Genomic DNA, 19,290 nt, shown 5'->3' with positions numbered 1-19,290 from the left:
TTCAAGGCTATAGCATATTCTGTTGATTGATATTGTAACTCTATGTTTAATTTTGTTGGGAACACCAAGCTGTTTTCTACAGGGGCTGTACCATTTTACCCTCTCACCTCTTGGGCATATGGGTTTGACCTGTCCCATGTCCTCACCATGAGGAGGGGATTTTAAAAGCAATACTTTAACAAGGTACAGTGGTACCTTAGCATGGTCTTTGTATTTTTCCCAAAGACTGTTGGTGTTGACATGATTTCACACAGAAGCGGCTTTCTGCATACCTTAAAAAAAAGTTGTTTATTCTAGACCTTTGTGCACTTCTGGTCAGGCTTGTTGCTACTGCTATGGTGTCATGGATTGGTATCCCCCTGGCCACTGTTACTGAGAAGCAAACCCAGCAGCCGTGCATGAGGTCCTGGGAGACAGTAAACCAGGACAAAGGACCCATGTTTGGAACTGGTGTGACTTGAAGCAGATGGTGCAGGCGGAGAGGACAGGCTAACCGACAGCCTATGGGTGACAAGGTGACAGCCTGTGGATGACAAGGTGACAGCCTGTGGATGACAAGGTGCCGCTGTGAGACAGGGAGGTGGTCCTGAGACAATTCCTAATGGGAGCAGCTGGGTGGAGCTGCCTCTCTCAGCTACAGGCAATGCTAGACGAAGGCTGGGTGAGGGTGGGAGGGGACAGATGAAGGCTGGGTGAGCATGGGAGGGGACAGATGAAGGCTGGGTGAGGGTGGGAGGGGACAGATGAAGGCTGGGTGAGGGTGGGAGGGGACAGATGAAGGCTGGGTGAGGGTGGGAGGGGACAGATGAAGGCTGGGTGAGGGTGGGAGGGGACAGATGAAGGCTGGGTGAGGGTGGGAGGGGACAGATGAAGGCTGGGTGAGGGTGGGAGGGGACAGATGAAGGCTGGGTGAGGGTGGGAGGGGACAGATGAAGGCTGGGTGAGGGTGGGAGGGGACAGATGAAGGCTGGGTGAGGGTGGGAGGGGACAGATGAAGGCTGGGTGAGGGTGGGAGGGGACAGATGAAGGCGCGCTCTCTCTCTCTCTCTCTCCCTGGTGTTTATTTACTTTTCCCAATGACAATATAATAATAATAATAATAATAATAATAATAATAATAATAATAATAATAATAATAATAATAAAAAATTAAATAGCAAAACCAAGGGGGGCCCTAGGAGGAGGACAGAGTGAAGTGTGCTCCCTTCTGCCTTTTTTCTAGGCCATGTACCGCCAGCTCCAGCATCCATGACATTCCATGACCTCTGCCTCGCCACTGCCTCCAGGGAGACTCCGCTCTGAGTCCTACACCATGCACGCTCGGGGTCTGCTACTCAACAGACTGGGAAATAGGGCAGCAGAGGGAGCAAATGAGGGGTTCAAAACGGACCAAACCACAAAGTTCAGTGAGCGCTCACCTGCTTCAGACTCAGGAGGGGAGTAAAACTGACCATCAGAAAGTCCTGCAGGAATGAGAGCCGCCCTCTCCGATGCATCCTGAACTAGCAGGAGTCCTGGGAGGGAAGAAAACACAGATGCTAAGGATCACATGACGTTCCTGGGAAGATTAACTGTTTTTATAAAGCGGTATTTCAATACATCAAATAAACTATTAGAAAAACAAAGTACTTCGAAAATCTTTCACCCACCAAATAAAAATTCCATTAATAAAACTACACACCAACCCTATGAAGATTAAAGAAAAACAAAAACCAAAGAGTTTTGGTAATCATTTCCAATTACTCCTGGGCTCAGTATTCAGAGATTCAATCCCTGGAGGAGTCTCACTTGTCTACAAACATCTACAAACTTCAAAAACAAACATGAACTAAAATAAAAACTGAGCTAGCATGGACAAATGGTCTACCAGCTAGACTTGGTCAGGGAAATGGCAGATGTCAAATGTAATGCCCACGTGGCCTTTTACCAACACACAGAGAAAGCTGTAGACAATAAAGTGCTCTATGTTTAATTTATTTTTTAAATATTTAAAAAATTGCATGTGTGTGTGTGTGTGTGTGTGTGCATGCACATGCTGTGTGTCTGTATCTGTTAGAGAATATGCATGTGGGTACAGATGCTCACAGAGGCCAGAAGAGGGCATCTTGTCCCTGGGAGCAGGAGTTATTAGTTGTGAGTCACCCTGTTCTGATGCTAGGAACCAAACTCAGGTCCTCTTAAAAGTAGGACATACTCTGAACAGCGCTCTCGCTCGCTCTTGCGCTCTCTCTCTCCCTCCCTCCCTCCCTCCCTCCCTCCCTCCCTCCCTCCCTCCCTCCCTCCCTCTCTCTCTCTCTCTCTCTCTCTCTCTCTCTCTCCCTGGTGTTTATTTACTTTTTCCAATGACAATAATAATAATAATAATAATAATAATAATAATAATAATAAAAAATAATAATAAATTAAATAGCAAAACCAAGTGACAGAACTTTATACAAGGAGGAAGACCATCTGTTCTTGAGACTTTTTTGCTAAAATCAGTCTCAGTGTTAGGAACTGTGGTAGCAAGCACCTGGCAACACACCAGATACCACATATATTTCCTATGTGCCACTACAAGGAAAGCAAATGGTGCTTTTAAAAAATGTGTTCATGTTTTAACATAACAATGACTTTATTGCAATGAACTCACAGAGACCACGCAGCTACGTGAGCACAGCCACACAGACGCTGGCCCAGCCCTCAACTCTACTCCTCCCCCTGAATTCCATAGTCAGGCCATCCCAAAGCCACGGAGACTCGCTCGGGGTTTTACACATTCACTGTCAATTATGTTTTTATGCGCTTATCTACCAAAAAAAAAAAATAGTTAAAACTAGAGAAACAATTAACTTTCTATATTCTTCCATGAGTCATGTACCTTTACCTGCATTGTCCTTTCTCAGCACCTAATATTATCTTTACTTTCCTGTTCTTGCTAAGTTATATTGTACCCATGGGTAGATGTACACACACACACACACACACACACACACACACACACACACACACACACACACACACAGTAGAATGTAGGCAGGAAGAATGCTTTCCCCCATATTGGGTGACTTGGCTTAATGCTCACTTCTGAAGTGGCTTGTTTTTAAATGCTGATGTAGTTGGGTATGTGTGCGCATGTGCCACAGTGCATAATCAGAAAACAATGTGTGAAAGTTGGTTCCCTGCTTCTATCTCTCCAGCCTTTCTATTCAGCTTTATTAAATATCGTGAAATTGGTTAAAAGCTCAGTCGTGTGAGCACTTGATGTTTCAGCAATGCTCAGTTTGGAGTTTACATACAACAGAGAGTGGCCTCCCTACACTGACGTGGCCCACCCCTTCTCAGCTAGAACAAAGCACACAGAACGCCAGAGCCATCTTGGATCACCATTTAATGAGCTCTGCAAATTCACTCTTGAATTAGAATTTTTAGAAATGTTGTCTGTTAAGGAAGTTTTTCAAATAAAACTTTATGTAGAGCAACTCTTGATCCTGATGCTTCTGGAGCTACAGTTACGTTCAATTTTCTACAAAACACAGGATTTTTTTCCTGTTGGGACACACTGAGCCGGATGCAGTGTGTGTGAGGCAGCATGCCGTTCTACCCTGAGTTGTGACCCACTGCCCTCCCAGAGGGGCAGGTCTCCATTAAAGGTTTCTTGTAGATTAGAACCCCAGGCCAGTAACCAGCCACACAGCTCCTGATGGACCCACTGACCTTCCTCCTTAACACCCTGGCACATGGTATCCACGCCATGTGGTCATGTAGTAGCTTTGTTAGATCTGAGAAAAAATGGTGGCACATGTCACTCGGCCACTCAAAGGCAGACAGTGGAAGGCTGAGTGGGCAAACACCACAATAGCTAGAGTTTTCCTCTCAACTCCAAATGAACCCTCATGGTCTCCGTGTCAGGCACTTAACTGTTCTGCTTGTGACCCACCCTAAGCCTGCTGCATACACAGCGATACGGCACTTTGCAGAGCCACTGGCTGCTTTAAAACTGCTTCTTACCACTTAGGATTGGTTCAATGCTCTCTGGCCCTGCAGACACAGTTCTGCTCTGTATGCATGCTTACTGACCTGAGGATCATTTCAATGAGCAAAGCTCAAGGCACCCACGGAGAGCAACGCAGTGGCTCCTCTCTGTTACTTTATGAACGTCTGTTCAACCCATGGCCATACCTGCTAGGGGACGCCTGGCCCAGCAGCCAGGGAGAAGTCCTTCGAGTAGCCGTACACTCACATGCCCGCCCACTCTCCCCTCAGTTCAGACACAGCCACTGAAGAACCCAACTGCCTCAGTTTGGGCCCTGCAGCTTCTCTCACAGTAAGAAGACTCCTTGGTTCCCCAGTGTGAAATGTGCACGCCTGGGAGGCTGATAGTAACAAAAACTTACTGTTTTCTTCTTCTGCCTCTTGAGGTAACACTTTGAAATCCAGGAACCATGTCTCAATCCAGGCGAGGATGAAAGAAATGATGGGCAACACATAGCCAAATGCCCCTTGAGAGAACAGCTAGAGAACAGAGGTGTTGAGGGAAGCGGTCACCATCAGCTCACACAGCGGGGAGGGCTTCATCATGGCAGACAATGACACAGAGAAGGAGAGCCACACCTACCTTTGAAAGGATCACTTTTGCTAATAAAAAGGCACTGGTCACTGCTGTCGTCAACTGCAAGACACATAATATAACACTCATCAAAGTGGACACTTCACACTGTCCCTCCCTCAATTAGAAAGCTGAGCTAGAGCAGACAGTGCCGGGACACACTGTCCCAGCCTTGCGACTTCCCACAGTCTGTGCTCTCTACAAACCCATTCTGGACAGCATGGGTTTCCTGAGGCATGCAGTCTGGGTGGCTCTATACGACATTCCTCCTCCTGAACTGTGTATGGCTAATGCGCTGGTAAACTTCTGTCCATACAAGGTGCAAGTCTATTACACCTAAGAAAGGGCCCGTGACATGCACAGACAGGGCTCTCTCCTGGCTTACAGAGCCCAGAGCAAGCCCTTCACACTGAACACTGTTACCCCTCCTTCAGCTGAGACGTCAGCATGGTGAAGCCTGACAAGAATAAATGGCAGAAATGACTGAAGTGACTGGCAAGGTGGAGGCCAGGACACGCTGAGTATTAAGCAGGTACGTACACATACCAAAGTGATTTGTTAAGAGAAAACATTTTACTATCAGACAATAATTTACTGTAGAGATTGACACCGCTTAGGTGACTTAGCTGATTTCCCCTTCCTTCAAATAATTTAAATAATCAGAAACAAAAACTGGAATTGATACATGAGGCCTTTCCTTACTTAGACTGAGATGTCTAAACACAGGACCAATGAAACTAAGCTGAACTCTATTTGAAAATGAAAGCAGGTGCTTTATTGTAACCCACTGCACACCTCTTTCATACCAAATACCAAGATGGACAGTCTGGCAAAATGAGTCTACATGGGGACTCTGGAGAGAATGTCCCAAACGCAGAATGTGAGGGAAAACCAGGAAGGAAGGATGACCAAAACTACCACATCAGCAACAGAGGCGCGAGCCAGGCTTGCTGCGTTGTCAGCTACAACTTTGAAATGAGACTCCGAATGACAGAGGGTCTGACCTGCGCCTTGTGGAGGGCGACACAGGCACAGGCAGCCCTGGACGAGGGTTGTAGGAAGGGATGAACAACACCCAGGACAGCCATGGGCATGGCTGAGACCATGCAGGCAGCTAACTGACTCTAACATTTAGTTTCTTAATATTTACCAAAAATGAACAGAATGAGCCCGGCCTCGGTGCTAGACACAAGGAGAGAGACTGGGGGAGGGGAAGCCAGAGGAACAAAAGAAGAGCAGGGCAATGGCTTTTCCCTCCTTGACAGCTGGCCAGCATGACTGTTGACATGTTGGCATTTACAATCATTTCGCAGATGGACCTCTGAGCGCATCTGAGGACATCTCCAGAGAACTTAATGGCCGAGGGAGGACCCACCCCACCCCGAGTGCTGGCAACAGCTGGGCCGGGGTCCACAGTGGCAGAGAGGAGAAGGTGGGCTGAACTGCAGCATTCATCTTTGTTTCCAGACTGTGGATGCCATGTGACCAGCTGCCTCACGTTCCATGTTCGCCTTCCCCTCGGTAATGAACTGCACCTCAAACTGTGAGGCAGCAAACTCTTCCCTTCCCAAGCTGCTAATGTCACTTAGATGAGAAAAGTAGCTAATGTAGACTGTTGTTGGGTGGGGATTGAGGGTGGGGGAGTTTATCAACAAGATAAAGAGCTCAGATCACTGCATGACTGAAAAATCACTAAGCAACGCAGGCTCCAGATATCTCAATTGGAGGCACCGCCCTCCAGTCCTATCAGAAAGATGACCAGGAGGACAAGGAGAGGCGTGGCCAGTGCTTCCTCCCGGGCCTCTAGACTCCTCTACAGACCATGCCAGTTACTGCAGCAACTGTTTTCACTGCAGTAAGACCCTGGTAAAGTAAACCCTTAAAGTGAGGGAAGAAGGGGACTTAGAAAAAAAAATGGTGAAACTAGAGATCATTAAAATCCTGTCTCCTCTCAGCACAGCCTGTGTGAGCACCCTGGCTGCCGCCCGGTGGGTGGTGACCCACTGCTGCACTCACCGCTATTGCCCACCAGTGGCGCAATCTGCATACAGCATATCCGAGTATCAGCACTTTGAATCGAAAAACTGCCAAAAGCTGAGGAGGAGAAATGGTAAGAAAAGTTATGTGAAACACATGAAAAAATAAAGCAGCTTCGGTTTATTATCATTTTTCTGACTCAGATGTGGACAGCCCTGAGAGGCTCAGATCCCATACTGCCAGACTATGCAAAACTGCAGCCCTAGATCCTTCTAGCCAGTGCTTCAAATCAAGTCCCTATTATCAATATATCAAATAGGAAAAAAACAAAACCAGCAGAGAGCAGGGCCAGCTCTCGGTCCCGGGAACCAGGGCCTGTGAGTGTGGCCTAGCTCAGCCAGGGAGGCGACGAGTGTGAGGAGAGCCCTGGTCTCCCATTTGCCTTTTCTTTCCTTGCACCATCAGCTTCTTATGAGACACAGAACACTTAGTGGGCAGGGGATTCAGCAACACAGTCACTGCTCAAAGGAAGGCAAAATGGCGCCGCATTTCTGGCCCTTGGCTTCCATTTCACTACATCTGAATGACGATGTAAAAGCGCTTACGAATATGTCAAAGTAAGAGGAGTAGTAGTCGTAGTGAATCACTTCCTTCTTCAGGGTGTTCTCGATGCCCCCGTTCACCTAGGAGAATCAGAAGCAAAATGAGAGAGAGAGAACAGGACAGTAAGCTTTCTCTAGACTTCCCGCATTCCGCCTTGGAACCCACAAGTGCTCAGTCAGTCTGATTGAATCTCACAGATTTCAGGAGGACCAGGGACCCCGATCTTACAGCAGCTGTCCCCAGGGCTAGTTACCATGACATAAGACATGTGTGCCAACGTTTCCTGTGGCTGGCTTTGTTTCAATCTGCTCTTGACATTTAAAAGTTTGACACTCTTATAGATTCAAATGTATTATTTTGTTAAAAAAAAAAAAGAGCGGGTTTGACCTACACTCCTACGTAACAGAGGGTACAGCAAACGAGGACAACAGAATCCAATAGGATGAACTTTTTATTCTTCCATACTACCAAAATGAGTTTTAAATGATCAAGTTCAGAATCCCACTGATTAAACTAGCCAGGAAAGAAAGAAACAAACAAACATACATACATACATACATACATACATACATACATACATAATTTCCCCCCAAAGTAGGGGCCATGTTTTAGGCCATTTATGCCACCCAGGAGGGTGCTCTCTCTATAGCCTGGAGCTGTGGCTCAGCCTAGTCAACTCAAGTTTCTGATTACAAACGTAGTCCTAACAGACAGTCTGGAAAGGGACAGAGCAGTTGACCAGACAACGGGGACAGAGGGGAAGTGAAGAATAGTTTCCCAAGGCCGCACGGCTTTCAGCTTAGAATGAAAATGATCACATAGAAAGGGAGGTCTTAGCATTTGCTACAGGAATGGAGGCAAAGCCTGGACAACTACTCTGTCCCTCACAACTCTTGAGAGGTCAGGGCTCTGAGCGGTGAGTGTGCATCCGCTACAGACCTACATGGCTGTTGATCTACACACAAGTGAAGTGCCGAAGAGAAGTCATATGAAAATAGCCACTTAGCCTGACACTGTGGGTTGCAGGGTATTTGATCACAGTGTGAACCCTGAGGTTGTATACTAGGAAAAAATGTTTCTAACTGTGGTATGGCTCATCTTTAATCCTAGAGCTGTTTACTGTAAGCAAGTACCTGTGGTGTGGTTCAGCCCTAGCACACACCTTTAGTCCAAGAGCTAAATAAAATAGGTCAAGAGTGAGGATGAACCCAGCCCACAGGGACAGGAAGTGAACCTAAGTAAGCAGAAAGGAGGGACACTGAGTTGAGGGTAAAATCAAGCACAGGGATTTTGTTTTTCAAGCAACATTACTTAGCTCTTGGATTAAAGGTGTGTGCTAGGGCTGAGCTACACCACAAGTACTTGTTTACAGTAAACAGAAAGCTCTGGGATCAAAGACCGCACCACACCATAATTAGAAACAGATTTTTCCAGTAACAGTCTCAGGCCTCACAGTGTGATCACATATCCTGCAACAGCTGTGTCCCTGCAAACCACACAAAGCTGTCACTGAGAATACTAAAAGAATGGTTAGTTCCAGGGGTCAAGGCAAAGAAGGTTCTCCACCTCAGACATCTCCTGCTGGGTACACACTGGCCACAGGAAATGCTTTTCTTTGCTATCTGTATGCACTGTATCTTGACTCTGCATTGTCTATAAGCAGAGTTCTTACAGTTTATGTCTGAAACTCAAACCTGAACTTAAATCCTTATTTCACAATCCTAGGTTCAGGGGTCCCCCAAAAAAACTAACTACAGTTGAAACAAAATCTCTTCCAATCATCTTTCCCGATCAAACTGAGCATCCCATATCTACATATCTGAAATCTGAACTGCTTCAAAAACCTGAGATTTTCTCTAGACACACGTCACTGCAAGTGGGAACTTCCACCCTTGACCTCACATGAAGAGACTCATTCAACAAAGAGTGTAAACTGGCCTTCATACCATGCGAATAAATTGGCCATTATACCGTGTGAATAAAGTATAAATAAATAAATGTGTCAGTAAGTTGGGTTTCATTCTCAAAATATCTTGCTTTGTAAGTATTCTAATACCCTCAAAGTCTGAAGCCCTTCTAAGCCCGGCACCTCAGGTAGGAGACGGTGTGCCCGCTGTTCTGCGCGCCATCGTCAGAGCAGTCTTACACTGGGGCAGATACAAGCTGGCTTTTAGCCCCCGCCTCCTGAGCGTGCCACCCAGGTGAGTCCTTCCTCCCTAGTCAGGCGCTTGAGTGGCATTCCTTCCCCAGCTTCTTTCTGACTCTGTGTGCGTCTGCCAACCTGCCTCCAGCTAAACCCAGCTGCTCCTACTGTCACGCTGGGAACCCACTCGGTGCTGGGCACTGCTCCAAACACAGGAAACACCTGAGCAGTAAAACAATGTCTGTCTTCAGGTACTTACCACTGAATAGAAAGACAACAACAAAGAATCACAAGACCGAGTGACAGAAGAGTGGTGACATGTGGACTGACACCAGCATGACAGGATCCCACAACCCACAAGAGGCTACAGGAAATTAGTATTTTATGCAAAAGGAGCCCTCTATAGAAGTCTTAAGGCAGACAGGAGCCTGCCCCAGTCTGGAAGCAGGAGGCCTGCGTGGCTGACAAATGACATGAAGCATAGAGCAGCCTTCCAGAAGGGCCTGGCTTAGGGCTAGCGAATACAAACAACCAGACCCAAGGCTTTGAGAAATCTGGGTTAATGGAATGCATTATTACAATAAAGTTCACCTTTTTATTTTAAATTTATTAATATACAACTAGAGAATTTAAAGTAATATGTTAAAGTTTGTATTGGATTTCTATTTTGATAGTACTTATACAGATAATTATTGGGAAACATAATTGCAAAGTTCTCCAAATTATTCTAGAATTTGATCAAGAGAATATGAAGAATAATTTTTTTTCAAAATCTTAACGAAGGGGATTAAATAGCAGACATAATATAGCAAGCATATTTCAGAAGCATATTATACATATATTTGAATATTAAAAATTATCCTACATATATGAGCATTCTGCCTACGTGTATGTCTATGATCATGGGTGTGCCTGGTGCTCTCAGAGGCCAAAGAGGGATCAGATCTCCTAGACCTGGAGGTACAGATGGCTGTGGGGTATCATGTCCTTGCTTAGAACCTGAGTCCCTACAAGAACAGCCAGTACTCCTAACCACTGAGCCATCTCTCCAGCCACAACGTTTTTGTTTGTTTGTTTGTTTGTTTTTAATAGAAAGAGCTGGTAAACTTTTATCTAAAAAGACCCAAGAAATAATTATTTTTGCTTTTTAAGTCAGGTTTTCCTCAATTACTCAAATCAAAGGAGAGACATAGATGAATAAGTCTGTGCGCAATCACCTGAGTTGCGTCCTAGAGAAGCTTTATAAAGACAGAAAGCTAATTTGCTCAACAGGCTGTGTACTTTCAGTTCTGTATTATTAAGCTAAGCACCAGGAAATCAAATCTCAAAATAACAGAGGAAGCGAATCTTACATTTCCCAGATGTGTTTCACACACTAACAATAGAAAGTAGGAAAAGCTTAAATCTGCCAGAGACAGGTAACACGGCATCTTTTGAAAAAATATGTAATTCACTAAATAAGACAAAATGAGAAAAGAAATTTAAACTTTTTTTCTTAACTTCTGGGAAAGGGAAACTTACATTTAACTCTATTATCCACAGTAAAGTTACAAATAAGAGGTCAAAGGTGACAAAGAGACAGAAAGTCCTCCTGACATCAGATATGCCTTTCTTTTCCCTTCCTTCATAGGACTCAATCCTGGCCATGAGCTGCGCGGGGTTGATGGACTGGATGTCGCGCAGGGAAGCGTGTGAGCTCTGGCTCCCAGTGAGAGTGCTCTCCATGGCCTCTGGCAGGCGGTTCACCCTGGAGGAGGATGGAAGGAGTCTCCACCAACTCCACCATCCCTAGTGAGAAGCAGCCTGCAGAAAAGAAAAGAGAGCATCCACATGAGACGTAGGTGCGGTCACACGACCCAGCACCCTCATGACTGGGAGACTTGGTCTCACTGAGCCACGGTGCTTTGACATAGACATTCATGTTTTGACAGAAGCAAAGAGGAAATAAAATAAACAACACTTGCACTCAATATTACTGCTTGGATTAGAATGCCAATAAAGAAGAGAACGAAGTTACAGTAGGAAAAGGTGAAGATGGGGTGGGTCCTAAGCAGAGCGAGAGGATCGGAGCAGAACACACAACCCAGCTATAGCACAGGCCCTAGTGAGGACCACTTCCCAGCACAAGGGCATCCTGAACCAGCTAGCACTGCTCAACCCGCTCTTCATGAACAAGCATGCTTTCTGGGCATCTTCTTAGGAAAGCGGCATGTATACTCCTCAAAAGCTCAGCACTATGCAAACACCACATTGATAATTACAGAAGTTATGGTCCCATATAGGGGTTCCCCAAGACCTGGAAGGGGTTCCCCAAGACCTAGAATGCCTCATCAAAAATAAGACTGAAGAGGAATAATCTGAGAGGACTCTTCACGGATGAGGTGAGGTTACTGAGCAGAACTGGGGGTGCTCACTGCAGGGGCGTGCCAGTTTTCCATCCAGTGGTGCCTCTCCCTGGGGAGGAGCGTTTGTGCTTCTGGCTCCACTGACATTCATGTTTTGCTTTGGCGATGAATGTGGACAAAAAGTTGGTGGTACTTGTATCCAAATTTGTACACTCGCCTTTTTAACTGTCACATGACTGTCAGTGTCCAGACCAGGATCATTTTTAGGATGAATAACACAGATTTTGGGAGCAGACTGCTAAGATTCCCGCCAAGGCTGGGAGGTCTCATTGGGTCTTCCTCATGTCCCATCCTCTTCCCTGACACTTGGCTCTACTCTCTGCTTTCCCACACTCAGGCACAAAAGTCCATCCACACATTTATTACAATGTGGTGGGAGGATTATATTATTTCCAAGGCAATTTAACAACATGAACTGTTATTTTAACATATACCTCTTGCTATAGCGACTCTAATTTTAGTTATTTAAGGGAAATAAACCAAGCCACAGACATTTAATGCAACAGCTAGTCTACAGCACTGGGGGTCAGGAGGTGGTTGCCTCGGAGGAAGAGAAGGGCACAGTGACTGGAGGCTCAACCCAGGAGTGTGTTTGGGAAACTTGGTAAAGCTCTATCTTTTGACCCAAGTAGTAATAACACAGCTGTGTTCATTGGGTGATAAGCTATGTTCACTTGGTAGTTCCAGTGGAGTGTTGACTGTTAAAAAATGTTAAATGTTTTACATGCATTTACATGCACACATATGTGTAGTCTTTTAGTAAAATTAACATTAGAAAAATTTTATCATAAAATTTCTATAAATAACCTGCTACTTAATGAAAGGAACAATTAGACATATTGTTATATGGAACAGCCATTTAAGGCTGATTTAAATGGACCCTCATGAGTCTTTATAATGAGTAAAGCTAATGCTCAGGTTATAATAACTGCGTTAAAACTCTAATGCTAAGTGCAGCACGTGCATGTATATATATGACTACTAAGTTAATTCCTTAGGTCACACTCATGAAATATATAAGATGCTAGCGAAGACTATCTGTGAGTGATAAGAGTTTTTTTTTTCTTCTCCTTTTTCTTCCATTTACAAGTGTACTTGGTACACAGTACGTTTAAAACAGGAAGGATGAGTGCACATGCCATGCTGCTAGGACTCTGTACAGAACTGACCAAGAATCTATCCAGCTCTCTTTTACATCCCTCCAAACTGGGTGACATCAGCTCACAGTGTTTGGGTTACTTGTCTCTTCAGAAGCAGCAAACCAGCAAGACATTCTGTAGGAATCAACTTCAGCGTACTGTGAAAAAAATAATGCTTTAAATTTTGAAAATATTTGCACAAGATTTCGTTGTCAATTAGGTCAAGAGCATCCTAGCTCTTGTTACAATTAGGTTGAGCAGACAAAGTATGGAGAACGTAACACAACGTTTATTTATTCCGAAGCTCACAGGCCTTCAAATTCAGAGTTAAACAACTCGGCCTTGTGCACCTTGCTTTCAAACTGTGTTAGGACTAGGCCTGCCCTGTTTGTTGAATTCTCCAGCATTTTCTTGTCAGGAAAGATGGCCAGAGCACAAGAAACAAGCTGAACCAGATAAACTCAGTTAAAGTCTCTATATCGATTATTTTTGTTCACATCAGCCAAAGCACGTTTCTGGATGTTTTACTAGAACTCTGCCGTGTCATCTGTATTGTCTTGGGTGCTTTGGTACTGTAACAGCAAGAATGAACACCTGCAAAAAAGAAAACTTATGGTCTACAACGTTGAAAACACTACCCTTTTTGTCCCACAAAGTATTGATGGTCTCTTCTCACAGAAGAACTGGCTGACATGAAGTGACGGTGTCAATGTTTGCAAATCATGAGTAGCTAAGTGACAAGTGTCAGCTTCTACAGGATATTCTGACTTAGGGAACAACAAAAGCTCGAGAGCATGTGTGTTTTCCCCAGGTTACTCTGTAGATACGTGTGTTAAGCACAAGTGATCCTATCTGAGGGAGGGGCCACTCAAGCAGTGCTTGCAGACAGAGCACGCCCGCCACCCTGCGCAGTGCTTTCTTTACCCACATAACTGGGCCTCTAGCAAAATTATCCTACATATCATGCGGCTTCCTCAGGAGAAAGAGAACAAAAAGATGCTTTCTGCTTCCAGGGGCTTGTTTGTATCTTCCAGGTCATTTCACTGCATCTTCCCTGTGCTGGGTACAAAGTGGAAACAAATTTCAACCCCATCTGCTTCCACACAAAAGTGGCAACACCCAGACAGTAAACAGCCGCCATGAGGATCAACAGTGTATGGAGATGCAATAATAAAATCCATTATTTTGTATGATAATTTGAAAAACAACCGACTCCCATCTATGTATTATTTTATGGAAATGCAGTGTGCCTGCCTATGAGGACAGACATGGAGGTTGTCCTGCTTACTAGTGGCAGCCAGCTCAGTAAACCAGCGTAATCCCTACCTACATCCTGAACATTTGTCCTTCTGTTCTACCCACAGGTGCGCAGGCCTCACCCTTCATCAGGGAACAGGCTCTTCACAGCAGATAGAGGCCATTACCGAAAATCACAACCAATCAAAATGCAGAGTTGTGGAGCCCAGTCCCCAGGGACATCTACAAAATCCTCTCACACCTAAAGCTCAGGGACCAATGCTAAGGACAGGGCAGAAAGACCGTCAGAGCCAGAGGGCCAGACGGCTTGCTACAAGACTGTGTCGCCTATGAACGTCAGAAGCGACAGCCAGGAAGTCTCCCCAACATGACTGCCTTGAGGTGAACATGGACCATAACAATGAACATGCTAACAGAGAACATGTATGGCAAAGTCCAGGAGGCCTCAACCCTACATAAAGAACTACAAGAAACTAAGGAATACTGAGAGCAGGAGAAATAATATCCCTCAGGGAACAGTAAATTCATTGGTTATCCAGTACTAAATGGTCACCCCTGGAAACAAACATACAAGTAACATTATATAGACTGGGCAGCAGTTTGAGTTTGTGTATTTAGATATATATGTGTATGTGCTTGTGTGTGTTCATGTATTTAGAAATTTATATGTATGTGTCTATGTATACACATATATAACAAGTAATAAAAAAGATCATGAATTTGAAGAAGAGCAAGAAGGAGGGTTTGTAGGGAAGAAAGATAAGGGGTAAATGATGTTGTTCTGATAACCTCAAAAAATAATGAAATATATACTTTTTAAGTTAAAAAAAAAAGAAATGCAAAGAGGAGAATGTCTGCCAATCTTGAAAAAGAAGAAAACAAGAAGGCTAAGGATCTTAAAGGCTCTCCATAAAGCGTCAGTAATCAAAACAGTATAGCACTGGGTGACGGATAAGTGAACAGGTTATGGGATATAGCTGGGCCTCAAACAGACCCATATATATACGGGCATCTGACTTTTGATGAACATATCAAAGCAATAGAATAAAGAAATAAAGCTTGTTTTCAGAACAGTATGCTAGGACAGCCATATAAAAATTGAAAAAAACCTGTAATTACATACTGTAAAAAACATCTGTAATCCCAGCACTTGGGAGGCAGAGGCAGGTGGATTGCTGTGAGTTCGAGGTCAGTCTAGTCTACAAAGCGAGTCCAGGACAGCCAAGGCTGCACAGAGAAACACTGTCTTGAAAAAAAAAGACAAACAACAACAATAAAAACAAACAAACAAACAAACAGAAAATGCAACAGCAGAAACACTAACTGAAGGTGGCTCATGGACCTAACACAAACACTAGAATATGACGCATCAGAGGCATCACAAGCTGGAAGACGGGGCGGGAGAGGACAGTCAGCAATGCACTCAAATGTCAAACTAAAGCCCAGTTTTGTGCATGCTAATGGAAATATCAAAGGATTTCTATATCTGTATCTGTTAGAGCATGTGGAGAACACTTTTATAACCTTTTTATAGATACAGGTTTCTTAGAAAACACAAGAAACAAAATGTTAAGATTATTAAAACTGTGTCAGCTGTCTTGAAGGACTACCTACTGTCCAATGTGAAACAGTGTGAGCGCTGATGTTTGCCTAATGCTAGCATGGTTGGAATTCACGCTGGAAAACAAACCTTAATTGTGGCTACATTGTAACAACAGGTGGAGTGGGCAGGAGGTCAGATAGCCATGTGGGAGGAGGAAAATCAGGAAAGTCGGTTTACAGTTCTCAGTGCAGGGATTATTTATGCAAGAAGCATTAGTTGATGCTAACAAGTATTTTAAATGTAATCAGAATAGTCTCAAAGTATTACCTCTTGAGTAAGTTATGTTCTGTTGGGGGACAATATATTTTTATGGAGGAGACTTGGCAGTCAGCTGGACCAATGCTGGCACAAGCTCACATGATATGGGTATCGTGTTGCAGTAAACATGTAACAACTGCAGCATATGCCCCACTACACACGTTTAACCTGAATGTGGTTATAAGGAAGTAATCACACTCAGACAACTTTCCTGGACCCTACAGAAAAGGCCGTGAACAAACAGTCGACAAAACAGTAAGTGCAGTGGTGCAAATACACTTAAAAATGAAAATGGCACAAAGCACAAACATGAAAAGGCTTACGTTTAAAAAGAAAGGGTCACTGAGACGGGCCAGTGCATCAAACAACATGAAACCCAAGCATGCTGCCCAAGTTTGGTCACTGGACCCCATATAAAGGTAGAAAAAGAAAACAAAATCCACCAAATTGTCTTCTGACTTCCATATGCATGCCACCACATGGTGAGCCGACACACACACACAGGCAGACATGCACCCAGCGTGCTCACACAGATTTGTTTTTTAAGTTTTAAAGAAAAATGTTTTTTAAAGAACAACAACAACAAGAGAGAGAGAGAGAGAGAGAGAGAGAGAGAGAGAGAGCGAGAGAGAGCGCTACAAAAGACAATTGGAGAATTGATCAGCTTCGTGAACTTGTTACTTGAAATGCCCTCATGTGGGTGGAATGTTGCATCTTTGCGTTAGTGAAAGCCTCTTCCGAGATGGGCTCTGGGAGCCAGACTGTTCTTTGATTTCTTCCTCGTGTTTTTCAGAAGCTACTATCAGTCCAGGCTAACTGGAACAGGGTCTCTGTGGTAACCACCCTCCATTCTCCTGGCTCTCTCCTAGAAAGGCACCTTCTAGTGCTCAAATGGATTCTGCATCTTCGGCTCTAATATGACATTCAAAATCCTTCATCTCCACACAGCATCTAAAACGCTGTTGTCTCAAACTCTCGGAGGATGAGTTGCCTGTTGGAGTTGTTGTCCAGTGGAGACTCACAGAATCCCAATTACAGGCAACTGCCAATGCAATGCATTTGACAGTAAGACTCTATCATTGATGGCACAGACATACTTGAGTCATACAACATGGAAAAAATTAGTGGGCACCGAACCAGAAGCTTCATCCCTACTGGCTAGCCTTCATAATGCTGGACGATGATGTGCGTGACACTGACACTGGGAGAGAAATGTAATCATCTGTCTCACCCAGCTGTGAACCATGCAAGCTGCAATAGTGCCCTAGCAAAATATGCTCATTGGTGCAATCGTGGTAGGTATGTTATGGGAGTAACCAAGTTTTTTTTTTTTAATGGACTGTGAAAGAGGCCGAATGTCTGTGGCTAGACAGGCAATGTCAACAAGATCGAGAACCCTCGGCTCGTTAGGTCATGGGCCCTAGCAGAGAACCTATTATTACGTTGCTAAAAGGACATTGTACTAAAGCCTCCTGCTGACTCACGGCTATGCCCTCAGATTGATCCATCATCAGACGCTTCCTCATCAGAGGCTTCTTACTGCAAGACGGCAATTGATGCAGAGAAGGCTCAGAAAGGATCAGTGTGCAGAGAAGAAGAGAACTGAATGTTCAGTCCAATCTTAGTTTGCTTTCTTAGGTTTATTTTTATAAGTGAGTGTGTGGTTCGATGTATGAGTAGATGCACATGAGCGCAGGTGCACACTGAGGCCCGACACATCTGATGCCCTCCCGGAGCTGGAGTTACAGGTGGGTTATAACACAGCCCATAAAACTGTGCTTGGAACTGAACTTGGGTCCTTTGGAAGAGCAGCATGAATTCCTAACCACAGAGCCATCTCTCTAGCCCCTTAACTTGCTTTCTATAGTTATGAACACCATGACCAAAAGCAACTCAAGGAAAGAAAGGGTTTGTTTCCTCTTCTAACTCCCAGGTCACAACTGAGCACTGAGGAAGGGCAGGACAGGGGCTCAAACATGAACTTGAAGATAGGATCTGAAGCTACTACCAACTTGTCCCTCCCCATGCACACACAGTTTCCTCTCTGATACCTCCGGAGCTACTGCCTAAGGTTGGCACACAGAATGCTAGGCCTTCCCCTATCAATCCTTTCCCAAGAAAACATTCCACAGACTTGCCTACCGAGCAACCTGATATAGACTTTCTCTCAAATAAGATTCCTTCCTCCCAGATGACTCTATCTTGGGTCAATGTACAAAACTACCCACATAAGCCCTACCTGTGCTGTCACCATCCCACACCCTCCCTCAAGGCCAGGGGATCACTGTGGAAGAAAGAACAGAAAGATTTGAAGAGCCATGAGCTGTGACTTCAAGGATAGTGCTTCCAGACTAAAAGAGAGGGCAGAAGCAATTATAAACTCAGTGATTGTGATGGCACATCCAAGCCCTGCACAGGTTTAATTCAGATAAAATCCCAGCTTAAAGCAGGAAAGCGGGCATGAGGACCCACCCCTACTTGATGATCTTTCGCATCTGATGGAAAATTCCTTTTCTTTAATGGTATGGTGCTTGGTATGGGAAACACACTCCAGAGCAGGTCTCACACCTATGAGTTGGTGGTGGTCAAAAACTGGACCAGTTGTGGGGCAGAAGCATGAAGTTGGGGGGGTCGGGGGGGAGAAAAGCTGGATATGGAGGTAGGAGGACCCAAGAAGAGTTGGGGGAGGGGATGAGTGTGATCATAACACACTGTATGAAATTCTCAAATAATTAACAAAGGCATTAATCTTAAAGTTAGACCTCTCATAAACATTATCTTCTGTCCCCGAAACCAGGACTGAGACAGGGTTTACCACATATTTGTCACGTTTCTCAGAAACAGCCTAGTGCGCAGTCAGCCAACTCCACCAGCCTCTCTAGAGACAGCTGGCTTCCTACTCATTTAACGTCACATGACTTTGTTTGGAAGGTGGCTAAGAACTCCAGAACATGTCACTCTGGCTGCTGGCAAATCAGCCCACTGGCTCCTTAGTGTCTCTAGTATAAGGACTCCGGGAGGCATACTTGGGAATACATAAGAATAAATTCCACTGAAGTCACCTGAGAGCAGCTTCCTCTTTCAGGAACTAGAGCAAGTCAGTAGAAGGACGAGCCATTTTCATCTAGGAGCAGGAGCACTTACAAGCAAAATTTGAATGGGTCATTTCCTATAATGGATATGCACACAGGATGGAGGCCACAGCTTTGAAAATAATTTTCTAATCTCTACCACAGATAAACGTCTGCAGATGAAATCTTAGTGAGCGAGAGCAAGAGATGTCAGTCTTAAAATACTAATGCCTGGATTAAAAAAAA

At 44.7% G+C, this 19,290-nt stretch overlaps 1 protein-coding gene across 2 annotated transcripts in view; it reads right to left on the bottom strand.

Annotated features, from left to right (window-relative positions):
- The window catches only part of STARD3NL (STARD3 N-terminal like), a 38,902-nt gene that overhangs the window by 8,559 nt on the left and 11,053 nt on the right, over positions 1-19,290 (bottom strand). Inside the window, exons 2-8 of one of the 2 annotated variants that reach the window (XM_084796456.1) lie at positions 12,886-13,013; positions 10,833-11,114; positions 7,171-7,248; positions 6,605-6,682; positions 4,598-4,651; positions 4,377-4,494; positions 1,419-1,514 (exon numbers count right to left, since the gene is read on the bottom strand). In XM_084796456.1, the coding sequence (XP_084652582.1) occupies positions 1,419-1,514; positions 4,377-4,494; positions 4,598-4,651; positions 6,605-6,682; positions 7,171-7,248; positions 10,833-11,036 (628 nt within the window). In that variant the 5' untranslated portion in view covers positions 11,037-11,114; positions 12,886-13,013. The remainder of the gene's footprint in view (positions 1-1,418; positions 1,515-4,376; positions 4,495-4,597; positions 4,652-6,604; positions 6,683-7,170; positions 7,249-10,832; positions 11,115-12,885; positions 13,014-19,290) is intronic. The other variant, XM_084796455.1, reaches the window with a different exon arrangement.

Source organism: Acomys minous, assembly GCF_964271855.1.
Source record: "Acomys minous genome assembly, chromosome: 9".
Classification (NCBI taxonomy): Eukaryota; Metazoa; Chordata; class Mammalia; order Rodentia; family Muridae; genus Acomys; species Acomys minous.
The sequence above is the reverse complement of the archived record's forward strand: the minus strand, read 5'-3'. Positions and strand labels throughout refer to the sequence as shown.